Source organism: Mesoplodon densirostris, chromosome 3, assembly GCF_025265405.1.
Source record: "Mesoplodon densirostris isolate mMesDen1 chromosome 3, mMesDen1 primary haplotype, whole genome shotgun sequence".
NCBI classification, from domain to species: domain Eukaryota; kingdom Metazoa; phylum Chordata; class Mammalia; order Artiodactyla; family Ziphiidae; genus Mesoplodon; species Mesoplodon densirostris.
This window is the reverse complement of record NC_082663.1, coordinates 17,056,004-17,083,579: the sequence shown is the minus strand read 5'-3', so window position 1 is coordinate 17,083,579 and position 27,576 is coordinate 17,056,004. Positions and strand designations below refer to the sequence as shown.

Here is a 27,576-nt window from a genome sequence, read left to right as displayed (position 1 = left end):
GTAGCTGTCACTATTGGTGAGAGGCCTTAAAAATCAGGTTTGACAAGAAGTAGGAACAAACAGAAGTTAGGCAATAAGAAAAAAATGTCAGGTACTCGCCACTGAAACTGCACGTGCAAAGTGACCCTTAATTCATGCAGCTGCCACTGAACTCTGTCCATCATGGCTGCTGAGCTCACCAGGGCTACATCTGGGTCTTAAAACCTTTACCGCTGCTGTGAAAAATGTCTCATCTTTGCCTACATTCATCCATCATCTGCTCCGGGGTATGGGAGCCTGTAATTAATATGCATATGTCATTGGTGCAAGTTCTAACTAAAAGGTTAGAAGAAGAAAGTATCTGGTCTCTAGGTGTTATGCTTATGTCTCTGTTTATCAGAATTCATATATTTCCTGGAGTGTTCCAGGAAAGCAGGAAGGGTGTTTGAAGGCTGCATGCTGCTTAGTTTAAAAAAAAAAAAAAGGAAAATGGCTGTATCATATTTTTATTATGTTATTCTCAACCAGTGGTTTATTTTATTATTATTTGCATTTTAATTCTAACCTATACAGGGATGGATTTCTTGAAATAGAGCAGACAATTTTCACATTTGGATTTCTGTCCTCTCATTATGTAGTATATCAAATTGCTTTCAAAAGTACAGTAGTGACATTTACATTTGCTCTTTTGTTCTACGGAGCCTTACTTACCACTTCTCATAATAGAGATTCATAAACATATAATGCATAGGTAGATTAAAATGCATTTATGTATTTTGGGGATGCCATTCAAGATCATTTTTGTAAAGAAAACACTCATTCTACATATCTGTAATGCATTACAAAAGCCACTTTCTTCACCTTCTACTCATGAATTATGCTTTGTTAAATAACTTGGCATAAAGGGTAAAGATGTTAATTTCACTTAAAAATCACACCAAATGGTGTGAAAGTATTAAGAAAACAACACCTTTTATATATGAATCAACTTGACTTCTAGGAAGAAAGGCTAGTTAAAGTCTCTTTTTTGAGATCTGTGACTTGACAATTAAGTAATTTTTGATAAATTAAAAATAAAACTTTAAAAATATCCAGATAATTTATTAGGTGAACTGGAGCAAATATTAACATCAGTTATTCATCACAAATGAGAAAACTGAGACTCAAAATTAGATGTTTCACATAAGTGCATATTGTAAATAAATTGTCAAAAAAAAAGAGAAAGCCTCTGTTTTCTGACTTTCTTTCCATTGCTCTTACAATGTTGGAGCTAAAATGGTATTGCTCTTTTTTTATGTTAGAAAAGTTTTTGAGTCATTTTAATTTAAATCAATCAAAAATGTATCTTTGCCCTTAAAAATATTATAAATTTTAATTTATATTTGCCAGCTGACTAAAATAAAATCCCAGTTCAAATCCAGTATAATTCTTACACAATTGGTGAGGTTAAGTATTATTATTAACCCTAATTTATGGGGAGAGATACTGATGGAGAAAACCACCTTGCTCTGGGTCTTGTGATTTTTTTTTTTCATCCCCTACTTAGTTTTCTCAATTGAATAGAATAATTATACTATGACTGATTATATTCACTTTTTAAGATCATTTATATTTTCATGTCAACCACCTTGCAATTCATTTAGATCTAGTTTCCATTTGTGCTGATTTGCAAGGGTGAATTTTATGGAGTGAGAAAGTGATTCATCTAATTTTTTTTAGATGGAATATCTATAATCTTGAGTCATTATATATTTTTTTCTAAACACATGTTGAAATGCATATATAAAAATACAGCAAAACATGTTACACAGTTTTATGTGTTTTCGATAAGCTAATAATCTTAGTCAAGCTTTTCTGTCCCAAATCCTGTCTTTTGTCTTCCAGAAATGTTTCTCAAGTTTTAATTTATTGTCCAGTTGTACTAAAACCTAAGTCCAAGTCCTCAGCATTCCTTACTTGAAAATCAAAATATTTTCCCCTCTGTTCTTTTTGCCACCATCCTTTTCTTCCTTATACCTCTCTTGGCCTAGCTGCTAGAATTTTGTGTAGTGTCATTCCCAAGCTTGAATCACTGTCTTGCCTGGAGGTAAAGATCAAATCCTAGCACATCATCTACAGGCCTATTAAAACCCATGCAAGCTATGATTCGGTTGTTAATATTACTCATGTTCAATTGTGCCAATCTTATCCTCAAGCGTGGAGTAACTTTCAGTGACATACAATTTTTTCAGCCATCTTCTTTCTTCTATTTTACTTACTAAACAATTTCTGTACATACTTGATTGCTGTGATGGTTTGTGAAAACTTTTCAACCCTAGGGAGTATTTTGTTGAAATTGTGTGAATCATATGTAGTAGAAAATTAATGTACAGAATGTGCAGTAAGTTGTATCACATCTAACAAAGGCAAAATAAACACAAAAACAAATAAAAATTTTGCACTTACAGTGGAGTCCCTAATAGATCAGGTAGTGTAAGAGATCATACTAACTCAGTTCTATGCACATACTCGTGGTCAATATTTGAGCATTTTAACACTCCCTAGGGCTTCATTTTTGTTGTTTCTATGTATATATTATTTGAAACTATATATATATAATATATATTGATATATATATTCAATTATATATATACATATATAATTGAGAATTAAAAATACAAGTATGTATGTCCCTGTAAAAATGCAGCATGCAGGATTATGCCTGGATATGTGTATGTATGCTTGTGTTTATTTCCAAAATAACTTACATGTGTTCTTTTCTTATCATCATCACCCTTCAAAACAGTATAATTTGCATTTAGAGCAAATACTTAAAACTGCCATGTTTTGTAATGTATATAATTTTCTCTCTTTCGATTAGGTACAAAATGGTTGCCCCTGTTCACCAGTTGTGAAGACTTAGGATCACACAACTACAGCTTTGATTCTTCAAGTGTTTCAGGATGTAAATGTAGTCTGACCTTTCCCTGCTGGACAGTTAAATCATGGACACACTAAACAATTTAATTTGGACTGTCCTTCCAAAAGATGCTTTGGCTTCTCTCTCGAATGCTCACTAAGCATTTGTAGCTGACAAGGAAAAGGAAGAAAACTGTGAACTGGAAAGTTATCTTACAATGAAAATTACGAGCACATCTTGCATCTGTCCAGTCCTCGTGTGTCTCTGTTTTGTGCAGAGGTGTTATGGAACTGCTCAACACAGCTCCATCAAGGGGACAAGAAACCAAACCAAACACAGCGAAGGTGAAACCGAAGTCCACCACCGTCCCAAAAGGGGATGGGTTTGGAATCAGTTCTTTGTTTTAGAAGAACATATGGGACCAGATCCACAATATGTTGGAAAAGTAAGTTTTTCTTTATTGGTTTGTTTTTTTCCTCTCCTGGGAAATTGGGAGGTGGGATGAGGATGGAGTTGCAGTTGGATTTGAAGAGACATGGAACTTTAAGTGAATTATGTTATAGAATGCTATCTCTTATTTTAAACATTTTAAAATAATAATTATAAAAAAATGAACTTCGCCAATCATGTCACATCTCCCTAAACATCGGTTCATACAGACTAGACTGAATGTTCTTTACCAGCATATTACTCTGTCTGTTCTCTCATGTAAAATGGAGACAGTTAATTAAACACACAATTCAGTAATTTTGTCTTTATTACCATGAAGATATATTAGAATTCACCGTGTCATTTATTGGTATGTTGATACAACTTTTTTTAATCTATTGCTATTGCACATGAGGCTAAAAATAAGACACTATATACGACATCTACTATATTTCTGCTAATTGTTACAGAGACGGTATTTGAATTTAAGTCAGCCTTTAAAAACACATGGATATTTCTCCAATCCCCCAAATTAATTTCCATACAAATATCGATCTATTTAAATATAGATTAAATATAAACTGGGTGTACAGGTTTTGTTAAAATTCCAAAAGAATGAAGTTGACAAAATGATCAGTAACTTCAGACCAACTTCCCTTTCTCTCAGAAATGCAGACAAGACAATTTAATGGCTTGTCAAACCCTTTAGGAAATTGTACACTCAGTAATAAGGGACAGTTTAAGCACGTGTCAAGGCTCCAGGGTAAAGAATAGAGTGGGAAGTAGAGAGACCTTCTAATAGATTACTGACTGTTGGAAGCAGCCACAGTTAGGTTTGTTCAGTACCTATGGGAAAAGCAGCAGTCACAGCAGTAGAATCTTTATGACTTGCAGGCTCAATGACTTCTGCCTTGCTGCTTGACTATTTATTTTCACTTTAGCACTGTTAGTACTAAAAAAAAAAAAAATAGTATTCCATCCAAGCCACAGCACTTCCCTAATGTGTAGGCAGTACAGGAGCACAAGCCATCTGTTCTGCCCCTTTTCCAACAGGGACTGGGTTGCAGCTATATTTTCCATACAAGGCAGGAGTTATGAAGTCAGAATGTGAAACACAAAAGAGATCTGAAACAATTCTATAATTTTCTTATGTGCATATTAAAACAAGAAGGAAAACCCCTCATATTCGTCCTGTGCTTTTTTTCCTACAGACTGTTCCATGAAGTAAATGTAGATAAATGTACTAAAGTAAAAACATAATATATTGAATTACTATAAAGTTATTTTTGTTATGAACTTCAAAATCCTTTTTCTATAATCCTCTCAATCCTTGAGAAGGAGGGAGAAAAAAAGGAACAGAAAAGTGTTTCTTTTGTAGAGTACCAAAAGGAAAAATTATATATTATTAAAAAATTATGAATATTTATTGTCACTTAAATTTAACTAAAAAAACAGAAACAAAATTTGCTAGAAAAGGTTAGGGAAAGATCAGATAGCTTCTCATTTTTTGGTGGGTCACCTAGTTTGAGTGAAAAATAAAACCTCAATCAGTAGATTAGTTGCAAACAGTCTTTCTGGGCTTGGGTGCCAATGAACATATGGTTGAGAGCTTGTTAGCCATCAGGAGGTGGTGAGGGCTGTGAATCTGTTCCTTTGTGGAGGTTCTGCGGAAATTGGTATCCATTCTGTTGTAGTATTGACAGACAACTTTAAAGGGTCACACCTAAAGTTGTGGCCCTCCTATTCCCTATCTGACCTGGGGCCCCTCACTCATACATAATCTTTCTACTCAATATTCTTCTGCCTTTATGAGCAATTCTAACTTGATTGTGTGGATTCATTCCCCTCATTCATAACCCCCTGCATATGTACAAACACATGTACATACATACATACATATACACATACATATATATATGTACATACACAACTGTGACAGTTCAAAAAACCCTGCAAAGTTCAACAATCCACATGTACTTATAATAACCTCCTGTTCCATTATTTTTTTTAGAGAAGATAATTTATAATTCACACTTATAAATACATTCATAATGAACGAGAGCCATATATTTTCAAAGTGTTCCTGAATAGAAGATAGAATCATTACAGTTACTATAAGCATGAGAGGGGAGTACCTCCAAGGAGCTGAAAATTATCTCCTTTACTCCCTTCTGTCACTGAAATTCCAGCAGGAATTTTGTCAACAGAAACAAAATAATAATCACACAATACAAAATAATAATCATATAATACAAAATAATAATCATACAATAATCCAATGCAATATTTATTATTAAAATAATATATTTTCTACATGCATTATATACGTTTCTTTCCAGTCATCCTTGAGCTCTGGATAGTAATTTTGTGTATCTATAGTTATATTTCACATTATAAAACAACATCTGAAACTTTTGATAAGAGCTTAAGCCAAACTGTTTTGATACTTACCAATTTCTTTTATATTGTTTATAATAATTTTCTTTGAATTTTCTTAGTGATTGAGTTTATTATGAGGGAATTTATTTTGTTGACATTGGTCAATATGCATTATTCACTACTAAGAGATTTTTTTTTAATGAAGCTAAGGCCATGAACACAAGGTAATTTTAATGGTACATAGTATAACTATATGTACATGTATAATACATACACCATCTCACCATTAAAAAATATATATATATATAATTATACATGTATACAGATAAATATAGTTGACAATCCATAATTTTTTTTAAGACTGTAAAGGCCATGAGAAATCACATACCAAAACTAGTGTATGAATATATCTCATGGATTTAACCACATGGACTTATTAAAGATCTTTTTAAATACTTGAAAGATTAGAGTAAGGAAGCTATAAGTAGTAAGTAAGTCCTTTCTTTTTGGAAATACAGGACTTTTGTTTGCAAGTAAGTCCTTTCTTCTTGGAAAAAAATATGGTAATGTCATTATAGTTTTACAACAAAAATGTTCTCTCTTTTCCAAAATGTATGTATAAACTAATATAGACCATTTAAACTGTTTTTATTTTCAAAATTGAACAGAGCTGAATGAATTCCATTATAAGAACATAATTTTGTATAAAATATCACACACATCCTAAAGTGCAGGCCATGTATCACACCTAGCATTAGAGTAGACTCATTGCCTTCATGAGATAGTAATGATTAGTGAGTAAAGAGCTGAGTTTGAGTTAAGGCTTCTCTGCTTATTATCTGTATTACAACTAGCAAGTGTCTTAATTCCGTGAATTTCTGTTTCCTTACATGTAACGCTGAGAAATACTGTCTGACATTTGTGTTACTAATTCATGTGTGTTATAAAGTTTGGTTTATAGTTTAGATTATGGGTTAGTTAAACCACAGCCTGTGTGCAAACTCATCTAGTTGCATGTGCTGGTATTGCTTGCATACTAAAAAAATAAAACAAAAAAAAACAAACAAAAAAACCCAAACTATTGAAAAAATTTAAGCAATAATGTTTTGTGATACATGGAAATGAAATGAAATCCAAATTCAGTTTCTGTAAATAATGTTTTATTGGAATACAGCCAGACTTACATTTACATATTGTATATGGCTGTTTTCAATCTACAATGGTAGAATTAGGTAGTGGCAAGGGAAATTAAGGTCCACAAAGTATAAAATATTTACTAATGAACATTTACAGAAAATATTTGGAACCCCTCCTTAAGATATCTACCTTACCTAGTAGACTGTGAATGCTATGAAAGCAGGTTCTGGGACTACTTCATCTTCCATTTGCACAGAATCTACCTCAGCGCCTATTGTAATGATCAAATGTGGTAATTCACTGGAAAGGGCTCTATAAACTATAGCCTTTTGTAGTCATGTTAATGGTTGTGATAATTATTTGAAATTATTGACACAAAAATCTCTGTTTATAAACTCTCTGTTAATCTCTGCTTATTAACTTGGTGTTTTTGTTTTTATTGTTGTTTTGTTGCATTACATGCAGTAGTGTATTGAATGTTCTTTTACACACATCATTTAGCATACATATAGGTGTATCTGTGGGAGAGATTCCCAGAGTGGGATTCTCATTTAAAAATAAATAAATCTTTAATTCTGGTACGTGTTACCAGATCCTCCTCCATAGGTGGTGGTGTATTTTGCACCTTTTTAATGTATGAGAATAAGTATTTCTCTGCAGCAGTGCCAACAGATGGGATTGTAAAACTTGGAATTTTACAAATATTATAGGTGAAAAATTGCATCTCTGTGTACTTTCAATTTACATTTCTCTTATTATGAGTAAAATTGATCATCTTTTCATAGTTGAAGGGATATGAATATTTCTTTTTTACTAACTGACACTTCAGGCCCTTTTGTTAGTCTTTTTAACTTATACTTGTTGATATTTACATAATAGATGAAATAATTTTTTGCCAGTGATGTTACCAATAATTTTTTCACAGTTGCCGTTTGCCTTTGTTTATAATTTTTGCTTTATAGAAATGTATTATTTTAATTTGATCATTCTTAACATTCCTTTGACTGAAACTACATTTTTATTTGGTTTGGATTCCTCTGAAATTTGAGGATTTTGGTGTTCAGAATTCGTGACAGTAGATTAAAAATGCATTCTTCAGGTCTTAATATCTACAGTTTATTACATATACTAGAAAATATTACTTAATGAATAAAAAAGATGGTGTAAAACTGGAATAGCTTACTTTAGAGATCAGAAATTATAATTTAAAATACACATGATTTCTTATTTTTGGACACTAGTTATTGGCTGTATTGTATATATGTTTCATATTTACCAGTAGAATATATCCTAGTGTGCAGGTTGTAACTGCAAAGTATATTGACTCTTACTCGTACATGCTAGGAATATTTAAATATGTGTAACTATTAGAATTTAACTAAGGACATACTTTGGAAATAATGTCTTTTAACACACAAGTGCTGGAAATGAGCTTCATATATTTCAAGCGATAATTGCTTGTGATTAGCTAGGTGTTCTGCTCCATAAATACATGTTATTTTCATTTTAAGAACATTGTAGATGACTTCTTTATCCAAGAATTCTTATATGAGAAATAAAGGAAACTCTCTGTTTACTTCAGTATATCTTTAAGTGGATATTATCCACATTTCATTATTTAGTAATTAAAGAGAATAGAATAAAAAAATCATAAACAAGAAGTAAGACACCAAAAACTGTGTCTGTACTTAGTAGCATGTTTTAGGCTAAGATATCTAATCTATTAACAGTGTTACATTAGGGTTTGGGCTATATTGACATTAAATATATACTTGACCATAAAAGTTAATAAGAACTTAGATTTTTTTCAAGATAAACAAATTATAGTCTCTGTCTTCACTTCCCTTCATTTATGGTGTATGTTCTTATAACTGTTAGAATTTTTTCTAGATATAAACTGTAACATGGAGAAGATATTGCTTACATCTATGAAGAATTTAGTTACTAAAATTCTACCTCTCACTCCCCTCTTTACCCATGTCCTATATGTGTAAGTAGCTAAGTGTAGACTCTAGGCAATTATTCTCAATTTGCTTCATTAAAACAACAACAAACATATAGAGGGTAAGAAAGGAATTCTAGCAGTATAAAGGAACTAAGAAAACATCTTGCCAAATTCCTCAAGTAATAGAAGGCAATGATGCTCAAAACAGTTAAGTGATCTCTTCATGGGAAGGGGGATTAGTTATGACAGTGCCAAAGAGCAAATTGTAAGATGTCTGATTCTTTAATGAAAGTCAGTTTCTAGTATACAGTGCATGAAATTCCCCCTCTCATCATCACTATTTTTGCCATTAGTTTATATTTTTTACTTTCTTTAAAAGAGCACCTTCAAATCTCTTTTAATATGAAGTACTGTAGCTTCAAATTAAATAAATGATTTTGAGGTTGAAGAGAGACTAAATCATGTATGAAGGAATGGGAAGGCTCAGGCTTTTCAGAAAAAGAAAAGATAGCTTTAATGTCATCATGAACTCTGAATTAAAAATTAAACACACAGCAAGAAAAGGTCCCAATTGTCATCTGATATTGTAAAGACAATAATTTTATGAATATTTTTACCATAACTTGTTTGAAATGGAAAATGTCCTGTATTAAAACATGACATTTAAATTTTACACAAGTGACAATGTGATGACATGATGTCATTTGAAATTAATTCATGGCATACAGTTCCATTATGGATATAGAAATTTCTCAATAGTCATCATGGAAATTTAACTCTTTAGATCCAGTCCTAAAAGAAATTGGGTGCATAAAAAAGATATTTGATTTTGTATATACTTTATTTAATTTGTAGTGATATAGAACCTGTTTTTTTTTAAAGAAATCAGATTTCACTAAGTTTAATTTTACTTTTAGAGAAGAGTGACATTCTATCTGAACTGTTTAAAAATGTTGAAATTAATAGCATTAACATTCATTATATATAGTGTTTCTCAATGCTACGCCAGAAAATTTTTAAACATCATCAATACAAAGCAATACCTATTATGGACACAATGCATGCATTTATTCACCTGGTGAACTTTTTATCACTATGCAAATGCACCCACCTGTGTCTGTGTGTATGTGGACTTGAGTGTTATCAATGGTGCTAAGCCAGAGGTGACTTTAACCCCTGGGGGTGTTTGGCAATGTCTGGACGCATTTTTCGCCCCTGATAAATTGTCTGTTCATTTCATTTGCATAATCACTATGATTACGGCTCCTTACAGGGTTCAGGAAAATGTCATAATGTGTTTTCAAATCAGAATAAAATATGAAAATGAATATAGCTGTCTATGTTAGTCTTTATATAAGTGCAACTGCAAATAGAATTTATCATTTTAATTGAAAAACAAAAACAAAAAGGCCCACAAAAGCAAAAGGGCCAAGGGTCCCTGAAAGTTGTAATGTGGACCTGATTTTTTGCTGTGACAAGTAGGGATGTGGTGTTACTGGAATTTAGTTAGTAGCGGCCAGGGATGCTGCTACACATTCTGTAACACACAGGACAGCCCCCACCAACAAAGAATTATCCAGTGCAAAGTGGCAGTAGTGCCAGCCTTGATCCGACATTGACACCAATAGAACACGTTTTTCTTGATCAAAATGTTTTTGAATATATTGTCCATACTATTACATCACTATATTGACATTTTACATGTCATTTATAATACACATACGAATGACTTTTAAACTTAAATTTTTTAATGCAATCTGATGATTTATTTTTCTAAGCAATGATTTTATTCCATTGTTTATTTTGATTTCTAATATGCTTGGACTTATTACTACCAATTTATTTTGTATTTTATGGGCACTATGTTTTCTGTTTGTTGTTGTTGTTGTTTTTTCTTCTTTTATTCTACAATAATAACTTCTCTTGGGATTTTTCTCTGCTGGTTTGAAAGTTTTATGTTGTATGTTTTTGATATTTGTGCTCACTCTTAATTTTTTGTGCATTCTTGACTTCACATCAAAACTTAGTGTCTCTATCAGCCTCCTACACAATGACGTAGAATGACCACATTTTGATTACATTATTGTATTTTCTACTTTTTACATGCCTACTAGCCAAACTGTTTTTAAGCCGCCCAATCACTCATTCTTCTTCTTATTGTTATTGTTGTTAGTATTAATGTATAAAGTATATAGTTATTTATATGTTTAACATATTTAACAACTTTTTTACTCGCCATTGCTTCTATATCAAACTTCTTGGGTTCAGTTTACTTCTTACTGAAATATGACCCAATTTCTTTTTAACAGGTATTTTAGAAAGCTTAAATTTGATGCCATTACAGTTACCCTAAACAATATGAATATCTTAGGATGTTTCAACATTAATCACTTTCTCCTTTTTCATATTATATTTGTCTAGCATCTTTTTTTCTCATTTTTTAAAAGTAATTTCCAGATTTTTTAAATTATTATTAAAGTCATTTAAACATTGTCTTGCTTAGATTTACCCAAGTTTACCAGTATCTTTGTTTGTTACTGTGTCTACCACTGTTCTTTCTCCTGGTTTGATTTACTTATTGCCTATATATGGCCTTTATTTATTTATTTATTTTTCTATTTAGCATGAAAGCAGTAAAAATTTCCTTTCTTTATTTGAAGCATTGTTTTTTTTTGTGTATAGGATTCTAGGTTGAGTTTTTTCATTATCATTTTATTGAAGATATATTTTATTTTGGACCCTATGTTTGATAATGAGAAATCTGCTGAAATTCCATTTTAAATTTCATCTCTTTCTCTTAGGATGATTTCAGGATTATCTCTATGTCTCTTGTGGTCTGTAGACTTACTAATGTGTTTAGGTGCTGAAGACTTTTTTTATGGTGAGAGGGGGCTTTCTATTTTTATTGGTCTATGTATTAATTAGCCAGAGCTTCCATAGCAAAATACTATAAACTGAGTGGTTAAACAACAGAAATTTATTGTCTCAGTTCTAGAGGCTGGACATCAAATCAAGATGTCGGCAAGGTTGGTTGCTTCTGTAGTTTTTGAGGGAAGGATCTTTTCCAAGCCTCTCTCCTTGGCTTGTAGATTGCTGTCTTCATGTTCACATGGTGTCCTCACTATATGAGTATCTGTGTCCAAATTTCCTTTTTCCATTAAGACATCAGTCCTCTAAAAAGATCCTATCTCCAAATAAGGTACTGGGGTTAGAATTTCAACATGTGAATTTTTTTGGTACAAAATTCAATCCATAACAGACTGAAATCAGTATTTTTGTATAATTATTAGGATTTTTATACTTTACAGAAGTATGGCATCCCATCTATTTTTTTTTTGAATTTTCTTTTCTCATTTATTGTTTCATTCTGAAACTTCTATTTGATATAATTTCTCTCAGATTCATTTCTAGCATTCTAATCCTCTCTTCAACTAAGTTGAATAGTTAGTATATTCTTTGACTTAAACTCGAATATTACCTTTAATATAAATTTAATATATTTTTAAATTTTTAGCTATTTTTGGTTCCTTTTCTCCTTTTTATATGTGACCTCTCCTTTCATTTTGACCTCTATTTCTTCTCTTATGACTTTAATTATTGCAAGCCACCTATTTCAAAATCTTGTTCAAATTTTATTATTCTTTTTGTGCTTGATTAATTTGCATATTTCTTTTGTCTATCCACAGTCATGGAGATTTGATCCTGGTATGCCTTTTAAAATTTTATATTCACTTGTCTTCAATAGTGTGTGATAAGTGGGAATGAGGATTTTGATGGGATTTCTCTAAAGTATAGCTTGAGGAATATCCATAGAGAGTCACTTATTTCTTTGTTTCCTGACAAAAAATTGGTTTCATAAATCTGAATAAATTTTATTTTTATTTAACATTTTTTTAATCTTTTTGTTAGTTGATTTACAACATTGTGTTATTTTCAGGTTTACAGCAAAGTGATTCATTTAAATATATTTTAATTTTTAATTTTAACTATTGATTCTTATCCATACCTTTAATGAAAACAGCAACAAAAGAACACTAGCAATACAAAAATAAATATTGTATACCTTTCTTCTGGGCCGCAAGTTTGGGTTTCAATTTATCACAGGAAACTTTTTTCTACCAAGAGCTCTTAACAGACCACACGCTTCCTTGTTATTTTTTTAAGCTAGTGGGTAGATAGTCTAATTTTCATTTCATGGAGTTTGTTTTCAAGTAGTCTTGCTTTGTTCAGATATCTCCTTTCTAATTTTATACCTTGAGGGACTGAAAGCCATAGTTTCCAATCTTTAGGAGATGTAAAACCAAATCTTCCTGCTCATGGCCTGTATCCAGTTTAATTTCCCCCAAAGGCATCTGAATGTCTGCCAGTTACAAATGACTTTCCTGGTAAAAATCTTCTCTTCCTTCCTTTCTCCAGTGAATTACCTTTCACTGTTTATATCTCAGTTGTATTGTACTTTAAATTTATAATTGTTTATAGTAAGAGACGTCTTTATTAGTTTTGTCTGCCACTTTTATTGTCATATGTTACCTCAGGTTTTTCTTTGCATAAAAACAATCTTTGAATTAGGTAATCTTTTTAATATTTCTTCTATATATAAATAATAATATTTTTTTTTACCATGATTCACTATTTTCATGCAGAAGTAGAAATGAAAATCCAAATACTCCCAAAATGGGAAAGAGTAGAAATATGCATTCCAAAAAATCATATTGCACTTCATAACTAATTGTGGACTGATTTATTTCAACAGATATTTGCCCTAAGGAAATGAATAGTTTCAACATAGGTATTAGATTATTCTCAGGAAATGTTTCATTATTTTATTGATTTTTATCCAATGAGTATTTGAACATTTGATTGCACCAGACCTCACATAACAAAAGCATTTAGTTTGAAGTTGAGCCTAGACAGTCTTCAAATACATCTACTTTTTACTTTTTTTGAATTTCATACAGAAAATACCAGGCAATTGTTACAAGAATCAGAGTGAAATATAATGAATTTCTTTCCTCTAGGATTATTTATGTTTCACACACACACACACACACACACACACACATATATATATATAAATGTTTTAGCCATCTCTGCTTTTATTTTTTATTATTTATTTATTTATTTGGCTATGTCAGGTCTTAATTGTGGCATGTGGGATCTTTCGTTGCAGTGCTTGGTCTCTTTGTTGCAGCACACAAGCTTCTCTCTAGTTGTGGCACATGGGCTCTAAAGTGTGCAGGCTAAGTAGTTGTAGCACGTGGGCTTAGTTGCCCTGCTGCATGTGGGATCTTAGTTCCCTGACCAGGGATTGAACCCACGTCCCCTGCATTGGAAGGTGGATTCTTAACCACTGGACCACTAGGGAAGTCCCTATATATGGTTTATTTGTCACTATATTTATAGACATTAGAATGGTATATGGTGTGAAATCCTATTCTATGCTAAAAAATAAAATAATATAAAATATTAAAAAAATTAAAATATACTAACTTTATATAGTCTTCTCTTTGGTTTGCTTTGTTTGGAACCATAGCTTGATTTCAGTTTATTTATTTATTTTTTCAAATTTTTATTGGAGTATAGTTGATTTACAATATTGTGATAGTGTCAAGTGTACAGCAACGTGAATCAGTTATACATATACATATATCCACCCTTTTTCTTGGTTCTTTTCCCACATAAGCCATTATGGAGTATTGAGTAGAGTTCCCTGTGCTATACAGTAGGTCCTTATTAGTTATCTATTTTATATATAGCAGTGTGTATATGTCAATCCTAACCTCCCAATTAATCTCTCCCCCCCCTTACCCCTTGGTAACCATAAGTTTGTTTTCTACATCTGTAACTCTGTATTGTAGATAAGTTCATTTGCACCCTTTTTGTAGATTCCTCATATAAGCAGTATCATATGATATTTCTCAGCTGAGTTTATTTTGACAAAGTTTGGAGACTAGGTCATATTCATTCATTTAAAATTTATTGAATACCTCCTCAGTTCTCGTCACTCTACAAGGCATTGTGTATATAGTGGTAATGAAGCAGGTATCTTGGGAGACATTGACATTAAGCCAACATTCATACAAATAAATATTCAACTATAAACTGTGATGCAGATTATGAAAGTATGTTGTACTTGTGTGTAGTGTTAAACCTAGATTGAGGGTGAGGGAAGAACTCTCTGAGGAAGAACAGGCCAGCATCAAAAAATGAATAGGAGCTAGTCACACCAAGTTGATGCTATGCTTGTGTATGATGTTTGAGAATGGGGGAGTGTCCATTATAAAGGAGTAACACATATAAAGATCCTGAGATGGGAAGGAGTTTGTGTATTTGAGGGTCAAGGAAAGACCAGTTAACTCCAATTTAGGGGATGAGAAGTACAGAAGAGAGAGATGAGGCTCATAGATGTTACAGGGTCTCTGGAATAAAGAAATGTGGGCTTCATATTTAGAGAAATGTGAAGACATTGTTGACTTTAAGAAGAAAAGGATGTGGCATCAATATATTTGTTGCTAAGCAATCACTCTTCTATATGAGCAACGGAATTGCAGGGAAAAAGAATTTCAGGAAAATCAAAAGTAGGTTTCTGTAAAGGAGCTAATATAGCATAAAAAAGGGGGTAATAAATCATAGTTTGCTTATTTATTTTTCCATAATGATTTAAGGGATACTATATTTATGGACCATATAATGTATTATCGACTCAGGGCAACACTTGACACATACTTGCAACACATATATAAGTAGAAAGAAGTAGCAGAAGGAACAATGGACAGGTAGCCTTGATTTTTCTACTATATAATTTTTTAACCTGGGTAAATCCAAACTTTCAGAACAAAGTTTTATTATGCACATTAAAGAAGTGAATGAATGAGATGATTGCAAGAATCCTATTTCACTTTGAAAGTTATTGCTTCAAAATAAATCCATCTGTTAAAATAATAACAGCATGCCATACACTGTGCTAAATGTGGAGATTATACTAATGAAAGATACAATCTCAATAATTAATGAAACGAAGGCAGGAAGAGATGATTTCAAGAACAAATGTTAACATCACAGTGCTAGTGGTGCAGTAGAGGTGTTAAACATAGGAGATGATGGTGCAAGGGGTGGAGTAATATACTTGACTTAGCTCCATTTAGGGAAGGCTCCTCAGAAGAGGAATAATTTGAACTAATATTTGCCATCATTAGAAAATGGGACAGGTAAACTATATTGGTTAAGAGAGACCTGCACTGGAATTTTAGGAATGACATAACAAAATTATATAAGTATGGCTTCCCTGGTGGCGCAGTGGTTGAGAGTCCGCCTGCCAATGCAGGGGACACAGGTTCATGCCCCAGTCCGGGAAGATCCCACATGCCGTGGGAGCGGCTGGGCCCGTGAGCCATGGCCGCTAAGCCTGCACGTCCAGAGCCTGTGCTCCACAACAGGAGAGGCCACAACAGTGAGAGGCCCGTGTATGGCAAAAAAAAAAAAAAAAAAAAGTATATAAGTAGAAATTAAGGATATACAAATACAACAGTTGGAGCACAGATCACATGTTGAGAAGTGGAAGTGGGGAGGAAGCCAGACAGCATGACAGGCCACCGAGGGCCAGTGCTGGTTGGAGATTCAAAGGAGAATATAGCTTATCTCCAAGTGTTTGGGAATGAATTGAAGGATTTTCAAGTGTGAAGTGACATGAGACCTACAGAACAAGTTTGAAGGCAGAGAGGATGCTTTACCATTGCACAAATCTAGACATGCATTTGGAAATTGCAGAATAATTGGAGAGAGTAAATAGATTAAAACTTTTTATTTTAAGATGTAGAATTGACAAAATTTTGCATCTATTGAGAGTGAGAAAGGGGGATGCAGGGCTGTTTGAAGATGTTGGGCAGGCTCCTCCTTAAATTTGGGGGTGGCAGCTAAAGAGTAAAGGAGGAGGATCCCGTCTGGGGGTGATGGTGATGGAGCTAGGTTTGGATAGTCTATGTCCCAGGTGCTTCGTGGGCATTAAGGTGGGCAGGTATGGAGATATGCAGAACACTGGAGGAAGGATGCAGGCTAAAGGGTAGAAATGGGAGTTACTGGGGTTTAAGTGGTGATTGAAGCCCTGCATCAAAATTTAGGGAAACATACATAGACTTCTGGCTCAGAATGGAATTCTGTGGAACAAAATGTTATAAGGGAAAAGAGAAAACTTGGTCTAAAGTTTACAAATAAAATTCAAGAGGACTTAGAAACAATGGAACAGAAATGGAATCAGAGTTGATAAATAGGGAGAACAATCTCAGGGAGGAGCAATTCATCAACGAAATCTGAAGCATGAGTGAGAATAAAATAACACTGTATTGTATACTTAAAAGATTGCTAAGCAGGTAGAATTTATGCTATGCTCTTATCACAAATAATATAATAACAACAACAAAAGAGGGCAGGAGGAACCTTTTAGAGGTGATGGATATGTTTATGGAATAGATTGTGGTGATGGTTTCATGGATGTATAATTATTTTCAAACTCATCAAGGAGTATGCATGTATAAATATGTATAGTCTTTGTGTTTAATCATACGTCAATAAAGTGGCTTTAAAAAACTGGTAACAATAAAATATTTTTAAAAAATGAGGATTGTATTTCCACAGCTAAGTTTTTACTCAGGAAGTTATTTTCTCTGATGAACCTTATTATTTACAGGAGGCTGGTCCATATTCAAGAGGATCCAGTAGTGATAGAGAAGGAGGCTATAAATTAACATGAATCCATGTAGTCTTTACTTATTTGTAATAGAACTGTTCATCTTCTTCAGAACTTCTCATTGTTGCCCTCTAGCCATTACTAATCCATAGCATCTAAAAATGTAGGTATTCCTCTATATGGTACACATCCTGAACTGTTCTCATCTGCCTTAGTGATTGACATGTCTGTGTTGGTTTGTAATATCCTGCTGGCTGTTGAAAGAAACTATCTGATACTAGTGTAATAGGGGAATTGATTTACTAACTTGCATATCTGAAGAGTAGAACAGACTCCAGGCAAAGGCAGAATCAGAGATACAAATGATGTGATTAGGATTCTAGCCAATTCCCTACAGCTGCACACTCAGAAAATATGTGAAGCCCAAGCCCCAAAATTGGCAGGCAACAGTTCAATCAGTTTCTATGCTCTGTTATAGAAGGGATTCCCTTGCTTGCAGCTAGATAGAGAGTGAGTTTAAGTGCCCAAATATTTTTCAAATCCACATTTTAGGTTCTGTCTTTTAAAGCCTCCCATTTCTAGGTACTACTTTCTCTATGAATCAGAGTCTTATTGTTGAAAAAAAATCTACATTAGTTAACAAATATATATATATATATATATATATATATATATACATACATACATATACACACACACATACATATAATAAGATAAATTCATTTTATGGAGAAGGCATAATTTCTTTGAGCCTTATTGGACTACTGTTCAAGCACATACTGAATTAATGGCAGCCAAACTGTGCTGAATAACTTAAGTCTGGATTTCTGATTTAACCATGGAGAAAGCTGAAGTATCATAATGTGGTTAGACCAGAGCTGTCCAACAGAACTTTCTGCAGTTATAATCTCATTTTATATTTGCACTATCCATTATAGTAGCTACTAGCCACATGTGACTGTTGAACACTTCAGATGTGGCTATTGTAGTGAAGGTTCTGAATGTTTGTTTTACTAATTTAACTTTAAATAGCTACTTGCAATTTTTGATTAAAATGTTGGACGATGCAGGTTTAGACTGATTAGATAGGAAACCTAGCCCCATATTCATAATATACACAAAAATATGGGTCTGTGAAGGTCACATAAAATTATAGACAGACAGAATGAAATTAAACACCGTGGATCTAAAAGCTTGACTGGAATATGTAAAGAAGGTTATGAAGACTGGGAGGGTCAAGCCTGGCTCTCTTTCCCTTGGTTTCAGGCATCAGGCATTTTTATTGTTCAAATCGTTTGTATCTGTGGAGGTGTGAGTAGGTGTTGCACTCAAAGGCATGATTTAGTAAATCATTTCCTCGACTGCAACAGAATGTGACTCAATAACTTAAGTGTAAAAGTAACTTTCCAGATGGATATTGGCTAGATCACAGAACTGACAGAAAGGCCAGTGAGTCAGTGTTGAATCAGAGCAGGAACCAAGGGAAGTTTAGTGGCTATAAATGAAGCCAAGTTGCTACGCCAGGGACAGTTGAGTCATAAGATTGCTGTTGACACTTGTGCCCTCAATATGCACTGCTACTGTTCTTGATAACACAACCACAAATAATACCAAATCTGTCCCTTGGTCTTTTTGTCACTTGGTCACGTTTCAAAGCTCCAGACAAGAGAGCATATGTTGCCTCAGCCTAAGTCACGTGTCAGTGGTCTGGCTGCCCAAGTGGGGCAGATGCAGTCTGGCTCCTGAAGTTTACATAATTGAGGCAGAAATGTCTCCTACCAAAGCCTCACAATGGGGTACCAATTCTTGCAAAATAAGATGGGGTTCCATAAAAGATACACTTAAACCCACATGCACACACACATTTGGCACACTGTGTGAGAAAGTTTAATATATTTGACTTTTGTTTTACTTCATTATTTAATTTTACCTATTGTGTCACCAAGATATATTAAATGTCATTCATTCTATTTAAAAATAAACAGAGACTCAGAATAATTATAGATCACTCTTTCCTTTTTGAAAAAAAAAGAAATGTCCACCAACTTTGTATATGTATGTTTGTATATGTGTATATTTATATATCTGTGTATGTGTGTATAAAGCTAAAAGTAATGATTCATAAACTTGTTCTAGAACATCTTGTATGCTCAGTAATTGCTTGTTCAGTTCATTAGCTGCTTTGCATGCATGGGTTCTTTCTATTGTTTTATCAAAATTATAAGAAATAAATCTATCTATAGTGTTCAAAGCAATAGAAACTACTTTTAGTTAAAATAGGAGGACACTAAGCAGAAAGGAAATACTATAAGAGAGACATATATATTTTACTTGAAATTACATTTCTCTCTTAAATATGACCTATGTTATGGTCCCATGCCGTTTTTTTTTTTTTTCTGGCATTGCCATTGTTATTCTTGTTCTTTGAACCCTGTTATTATTGTTCCATTGAATTAAATTGACCATGATGAGTTTTTAGTTTTATTACTATTTTTATAATCATTGAGATGAGGAAGGGTAAAATAATATCTAATTACATATTGATTATCGGCACAAATAACACTAAGTAAATATTTATGTTTGGGGGGGCTGGAGTGTCAGTGCAGTACAGCTGTGAGGGAGTAAAGACTTTCTGGAGAACTGTTAATTTGCATAGAAGTTATTTCTGTTCTGCGCTTTGCAGCTGCACTGTCCTTAGTGTCTGTAAGAAATGTTAAAATAACAAGAATGAAGGTACAGAAAATCCTACATTTGGGTTAATGTATTAAAAACAAAGCTTTGATCTGGTATATATTACTAGAAGACAAATATTCATAAGATAGATACCCATAGTTTTCAGTCTTCTTTGAATATTAGAATTACATGGGAAGTTTTTAAACATCCACAAGCCCAGGGTGAACATCCGATCAATTAAGTCAGAAAATCTGAAAATAGAACACTGATATCAGTATTTATCAAGTTACCAAAAAAAGACTAAATTATCTTTCAGAACTACTGGTCTTTAGGTTCGTTTTCCTAACGATACATGAGGATACCTTGAATAAAGTGACAAGAATCTTTAATTGTGTTGTAAGTTGCCACTTTGTTTAAAAATTGACATCTATAAATGAATGCTTAATGTAACATATATGTGCTTAGTCTCATGGTCTTGAATAATTCCTCTTTTAAAAAAGAGGAATTAAATGAGACGAAGTATTTTTTTCTCTACATATATGTCTTCTTAACACCTTTATTATTTTAATATGTTTATTTTTATTTGTACTGATATATAATACATGTACATAGGGAAAAAGGCAAATAGTACAAAAAGCTATCACAAAATTGATATTCCTCTTTTTCCCTTCCATTCCCTTCTCAGTTTTTCTTACAGATAAAAAGCAATCTGTAATATTTTAGTTCTTTTATTTTAACTTGACTAGACTTTATCTTGATTTCCTACTGTAGTATCAACATATGAGGATCTACTACTTTAATATTCCTACCTCTTTTCCCGTTTCTCCCATGTCATCTATCATTAATTATATAGTTCTTCCCTTGGTTGTCTTTTTATTTAAAATATGTAAAATACCGACATGTTTATTCCTACTCTTGTTAACTATAGATAGGCTATAATTACTTCCCACCTTGTAGAATGAAGTACAGAAAACCCTACCATTGTAGAGAAGACTTTGAGATAGATGATGAGAAAGACCTTGAGACAGATGATGAGAGTTTGAGCTAATTTCATCACTATCTCCTTTTGTTAGTTGTCCCAGACATCTTAAGTTTTTCTTAAAAATTTCTTACATTTAATTTTTCCAAGAATGTGCACTTTTGTTCAGAGAGGTTAATGGCTGGCTGTTGAGTATTCTGCTTGAAGACATCTAGTACTTTTCTATAATTTTTCCATTTGCCTTTATGTTCTAGAACTCCATCTCACCCCTACCCTCCATTATACTTAGCATTTTTGACTCCTAAACTTTTCAGGAAATATGCAGGACAAGGCAAAATCCTGCATGGCAGGGCTCTTCCACACACGTGTTTAAGGATATAGTTTCCTTTGTCTTTCAATATTAGTCATCATTGTTTCATTTATAATTTGTCTTTGAGGGACTTACTAAAATGTCTTTTGTTTTGGGAGCAAAACTTACCATCTTTAATTTGCAAAGTATTTATATATTTTAAATATTTCTTATAGTTTAATGAGACTTCAAGAAGAAGAAATAAAATGTTTTTTTCTCAATCCCTCATCTTGAGCAGAAAGACCTCAGGAAACCTCACATAAAGGAAAATATGTATTGTCTGTGCTGTAATGTTCCTTGAAAATGATAGGTGGTTTGCAAACTTTACATGTGCTAAATATTGGGGTTATACAAATGTGTGAAAGATACATATATCAGCATTGCTATCAAAGCCAAATAAATAGTAACCGATTTTAACATATTGACTTCATTGATTTCCATTGTGTTAGATCTTAGACAAGAGGGGAAAAAAAAAATCCCCGGGACAGTAATGTAGCAGTGAAGGTATTATCATGCATTTTCACATCAACAAATAATTGTGTTTACATATGCTATGTAATAACTCTATATTCTACTCCACTTTTCCGTAACTTTTAATGATAGCTTATCATTTAATGTATGTTTTATAACATATTTATCTAAACATCCAAATTATAGAATTTAATTAACATCTGTATTTAAAGAATTAGCAGAAGTAGAGCTTTAAAAGACCCTAAGGTTTATCTGTTAGTTTTGGAATGAGTGGAAATTGATTCTTAACATCTGATACAGTTTACACTTAAAATTCTGATAAAAGCATGGAGTCAAATTTGATGGTCTTTAGAGATTTCTTCTAGACTTTCATAAGACTTATGATGAAGACTTATTCATGGTAGTAAGCAGAGACTCTGTTCATGCCGCCTGCTCCCACCTCAATTACACAACAAAGATGTTAATCCATTAAGAGTATTGCCAAAGTTCTGGAAACTCATCAGGATTATTTGGGGTTTTTTCCAAATAAGTATACCTATTTTAAAATTCAAGAGATAACTATAGGTCCACATGCACTTGTAAGAAATAATACAGAGAGATATCTCTTGAAAATTCTGTCTGTCCACTTCCTCTTAATGGTAATATTTTTGCAAAACTAGAGCATATTGTCACAGCCAGGATACTGACATTGATACAATTAATAAATTTTGTTCAGATTTCCTAAGCTCTCCTTATACTGATGTGCGTGTACGTGTGTGTGTGTGTGTGTGTGTGTGTGTGTGTGTGTGTGTGTGCGTAAGCTTTATAAAAACGTTGTCTGTGTAGCTTCATGTATCCCCACCAGGACAGTTCCACTACTGAACACTTGCAACACCACATTATCCCTTTTGTAACCACACCAATTTTACTCCTGCTACCACCTCATTTCCCTCACTCCCCAACTTTGTTTAACCCCTGACAAACAGTAAAAATTAACTTCCTTCTTCTCTACAATTTTGCCATTTAAGACATATTATAGAACTAGAAATAGAAATATATGACATACAATATGTAACCTTTTGGGATTGGCTGTTTTTCGTTTGATGTAAGTCTGGAGATTCACTCAATTTGGTGCATGTATCAATAGTTTGTTCCTTTTTATTGCTAAATAAGACTCCATGATAGACCTGTGCTACCAATTGGTTAACCATTCATCAGTCGGGGGACATCTGGGCTGATTCCAGTTTGAGCTATACAGTGAATCTGCTATGAACATTTGTTTTTAGCTGTTTGTGTGAACATAAGTTTTCATTTCTTTGGGAAAAACGTTTTTAATTTCAACAAGGTCCAATTTATGAATATTTTTCTTTTATCCATCTTGCTTTGGTGCCAAATCTAAGAACTCTTCTCCTAGTGCTATGTGCCAAAATTTTCTCCTCTTTTTCCCCCACCAGTTGTATAGTTTTAGGTTTTACATATATGTCTACAGTGTAATATGAGATAACTTTGTATACAATGTGAGGTTTAGGGCAAGGTTGTTTTTTGTTGTTTGCCTGTAGATATCCCGTTGATCCAGCACAATTTATTAAAAAGACTATCCTTCCCTCTTTGAATAATTTGTGCACCTTTGTTAAAATTCAGTTGAGCATATTTGTGTCAGTCAATTTCTGGTTCATCTTTTCTGTTCCATTGATCTACAAGTCTTTTTCTCAACCAATATCATATCTTCTTGGTTACTGTAGCTATATGGCCTGCATTGATATCAATGATAGCAAGGTTTCTTCTTTGTCAAGATTGTTTTAACTAGTTAAGAGTCTGTGTCTTCCCATAAAATTTTGGAATAAGTTTGTTTATGTCTATACAAGATCTTGCTGGAATTTTGATAGGCATTATATTAAACCTATAGATGAATTTGGGAAGAACTGACATTTTACTATGTTAAGTATTCCAATTCGTGAACATGATATCTTCATTTAGTCTTTGATATCTGTCATCAGCGTTTTGCAGTTTTCAGCATATGGTACATAAAATACTTTGTGCATATTTTATCACTGTGCAATTTATTAAATTTATGATTTTCTTTGGCGTGATTATAAATGGTATTGTGATTTAATTTTAGTTTCTGCATATTCATTGTTCCTACTGATTTGTGTTTGTTCATCTTCTGGCCTGCAAACTTGCTAAACTCATTTATTCTAGGAGATTTTTTTTTCTTCCGTTGGTTTGTTTGGTACATTTTCTAAATGAATAATGATGTCTTTTGCAAACAGGGAAACTTTTGATTCTACTCTTTGATGTGTGCATTTGTATTTCCTTTTCTTGTCTTAGTGCTTCACTGGCTAGCACTTAAGTACTATGCTGAATTAGAGTGGTAAGAGATGGCGTTTTTGCCATGTTCTTATCTTAGTGGAAAATTATTCATGATATGAATATGATGTTAATTGTAGGTTTATTATTTAGATGCTGTTTATCAAGTTGAGTTAATTCTTCTCTATTTCTAACTTGCTGAGAGTTTTATCATGAACAGATAGAGTTTGCCAGATGCTTTTCTGCATTGATTGGTATGACCATGTTTTTTCCTTCCTTATCTTATTGACATGGTGGGTTACATTGATTGATTTTCAAAAGTCGTACCAGCCTTGCATACCTGGACTAAATCCCACTTCATCTTTTATACATTGATGAATAAATTTATTAAGATGTTTTTGAGGACCATTGCATTCAATTTCATGAGAGATAATAATAGGTTGTTTTTGTATTGACTTTTGTTTTGGTATCAGGGCAATATTGGCTTGTTAAATTAATTAGAAAATGTTCCCTCTTCTTATGTTTTCTGAAAGATATTTTGTAACATTTATATTAATATTGATATTTAATATTTGGTAGAATTACCCAGTAACAACTAGACTTCCAACATAACGCTACTGTCTGGAGCTTTTAATCGTGAATACAATTTCTTTGATGGTCATAGACAATTCAGATAATCTTTTTCACTGTGGTAGTTTGTGGTTTTCAAGGAACTGATCCATTTCTTTTAAGTTTTCAAATATGTGAGCATAAAGTTTTTCATAGTATCCCCTTATTATTTTTTAAAGGCTGCAGTATCTGTAATGTTATCCATCTTTGATTCTGAATTCGTGATTTTTGTATTCCTGCTTTTTAAAAAAAATATATTTTTCATTCTTCCTAGAGATTTATCGGTTTAATTGATTTTTTGAATAATCAGAATTTTGTTTCACCAATTTTTCTATATTTTTCTTGTCTTCAATTTTATTGACTTCTGCTCTTATCTTTGTTGTTTCCTTCCTTCTATTTACTTGAATTTATGTTTCATTTTTTTCCCTAGGTCTTGAAGTAGGAACTTAAGTTATTGATATGAGACCTTATCTCATTTCTAATGTAAGCATATAGCTATAAATTTCCTTCCTAGCACCACTTTAGTTGCATTCCACATATTTTGATATGGTGTATTTTGTTTTCATTTAGTTATAAATATTTCTTATTTCCTTTGAGACTTCCTCAAATGAAATAATTTGTAAATGTCTTTTAAAATCTTTATGTATTTAGAGATTTTTCTGTTTTCTTTCTGGTGTTCATTTTTAGTTTGATTCTATTAAAATCAGATAACACATTTCATATAATTTCAATATGTTTTTAAATTTTTGGAGTTTTGTTTTGTGGCCCATGATATGGTCTATCTTGGTGAATGTTCCATGGGTACTTGATATATTATACTGTTATTTAAAAAGAGTGTTTTATATAGGCCAATCAGATCCTTTTGGTTTTTCCTATAGTTCACATATGTATCCTTGTTCATTTTCTGTCTATATTTCTATCAGTTGATGAGGAGGGGGTGTTGAAGTTCCCAACTCTATCAGTTTTTGTTTTATGGATTTTTGAAGCTCTCTTGTGCATCCATATTGAGAATTTAATGTCTTCCTGATGGTACTTTTTATCATTATTTTTGTCTCTTGTACTTTGCTTTGCTACAAAGTCTATTTTGTCAGATACTAAGATAACCACTAGTTTTTATTTTAATAAAATAATATTTCCATGCTATATCTTTTCCATTCTTTTATGTTCAACATCTACCTATGTAATTTAAATTGAATTGAGTGTTTCTGTAAACAGCATATAGTTGGATTTTGTTCCATTGTTCAGTCTGCTTTCTCTATATTATCATTATTGTATTTAAGACATTTTCATCTAAGGTAATTATTGATATGTTAATCAATAAGAGCTCAGTTTTCTTTTTTTTTATTTTACAAATTTAATCAGTTATACATATACATATGTACCCATATCCCCTCCCTTTTGCGTCTCCCTCCCACCCTCCCTATCCCACCCCTCCAGGCGGTCACAAAGAACCGAGCTGATCTCCCTGTGCTATGCGGCTGCTTCCCACTAGCTATCTACCTTACGTTTGGTAGTGTATATATGTCCATGCCGCTCTTTCACTTTGTCACAGCTTACCCTTCCCCCTCCCCATATCCTCAAGTCCATGCTCTAGTAGGTCTGTGTCTTTATTCCTGTCTTACCCCTATGTTCTTGATGACATTTTTTTCTTAAATTCCATATATATGTGTCAGCATACAGTATTTGTCTTTCTCTTTCTGACTTACTTCACTCTGTATGACAGACTCTAGGTCCATCCACCTCATTACAAATAGCTCAATTTCATTTCTTTTTATGGCTGAGTAATATTCCATTGTATATATGTGCCACATCTTCTTTACCCATTCATCCGATGATGGACACTTAGGTTGTTTCCATCTCCGGGCTATTGTAAATAGGGCTGCTATGAACATTTTGGTACATGTCTCTTTTTGAATTATGGTTTTCTCAGGGTATATGCCCAGTAGTGGGATTGCTGGGTCATATGGTAGTTCTATTTGTAGTTTTTTAAGGAACCTTCATACAGTTCTCCATAGTGGCTGTACAAATTCACATTCCCACCAGCAGTGCAAGAGTGTTCCCTTTTTTCCACACCCTCTCCAGCATTTATTGTTTCTAGAGTTTTTGATGATGGCCATTCTGACTGGTGTGAGATGATATCTCATTGTAGTTTTGATTTGCATTTCTCTAATGAGTAAAGATGTTGAGCATCCTTTCATGTGTTTGTTGGCTGACTGTATATCTTCTGTGGAGAAATGTCTATTTAGGTCTTCTGCCCATTTTTGGATTGGGTTGTTTGTTTTTTTGCTATTGAGCTGCATGAGCTGCTTATAAATTTTGGAGATTATTCCTTTGTCAGTTGCTTCATTTGCAAATATTTTCTCCCATTCTGAGGGTTGTCTTTTGGTCTTGTTTATGGTTTCCTTTGCTGTGCAAAAGCTTTTAAGTTTCATTAGGTCCCATGTGTTTATTTTTGTCTTTATTTCCATTTCTCTAGGAGGTGGGTCAAAAAGGATCTTGCTGTGATTTATGGCATAGAGTGTTCTGCCTATGTTTTCCTCTAGGAGTTTGATAGTGTCTGGCTTTACATTTAGGTCTTTAATCCATTTTGAGCTTATTTTTGTGTATGGTGTTAGGGAGTGATCTAATCTCATACTTTTACATGTCCCTGTCCAGTTTTCCCAGCACCACTTATTGAAGAGACTGTCCTTTCTCCACTGTACATTCCTGCCTCCTTTATCAAAGATAAGGTGACCATATGTCCGTGGGTTTATCTCTG

At 32.9% G+C, this 27,576-nt stretch overlaps 1 protein-coding gene across 2 annotated transcripts in view; it reads left to right on the top strand.

The window, feature by feature from the left end:
* Positions 1-3,095: 3,095 nt before the first annotated feature.
* Positions 3,096-27,576, top strand: part of CDH18 (cadherin 18) — a 333,943-nt gene continuing 309,462 nt past the window's right edge. Inside the window, exon 1 of one of the 2 annotated variants that reach the window (XM_060091599.1) lies at positions 3,096-3,323. In XM_060091599.1, coding sequence (XP_059947582.1) covers positions 3,096-3,323 — 228 coding nt within the window. The remainder of the gene's footprint in view (positions 3,324-27,576) is intronic. The other variant, XM_060091600.1, reaches the window with a different exon arrangement.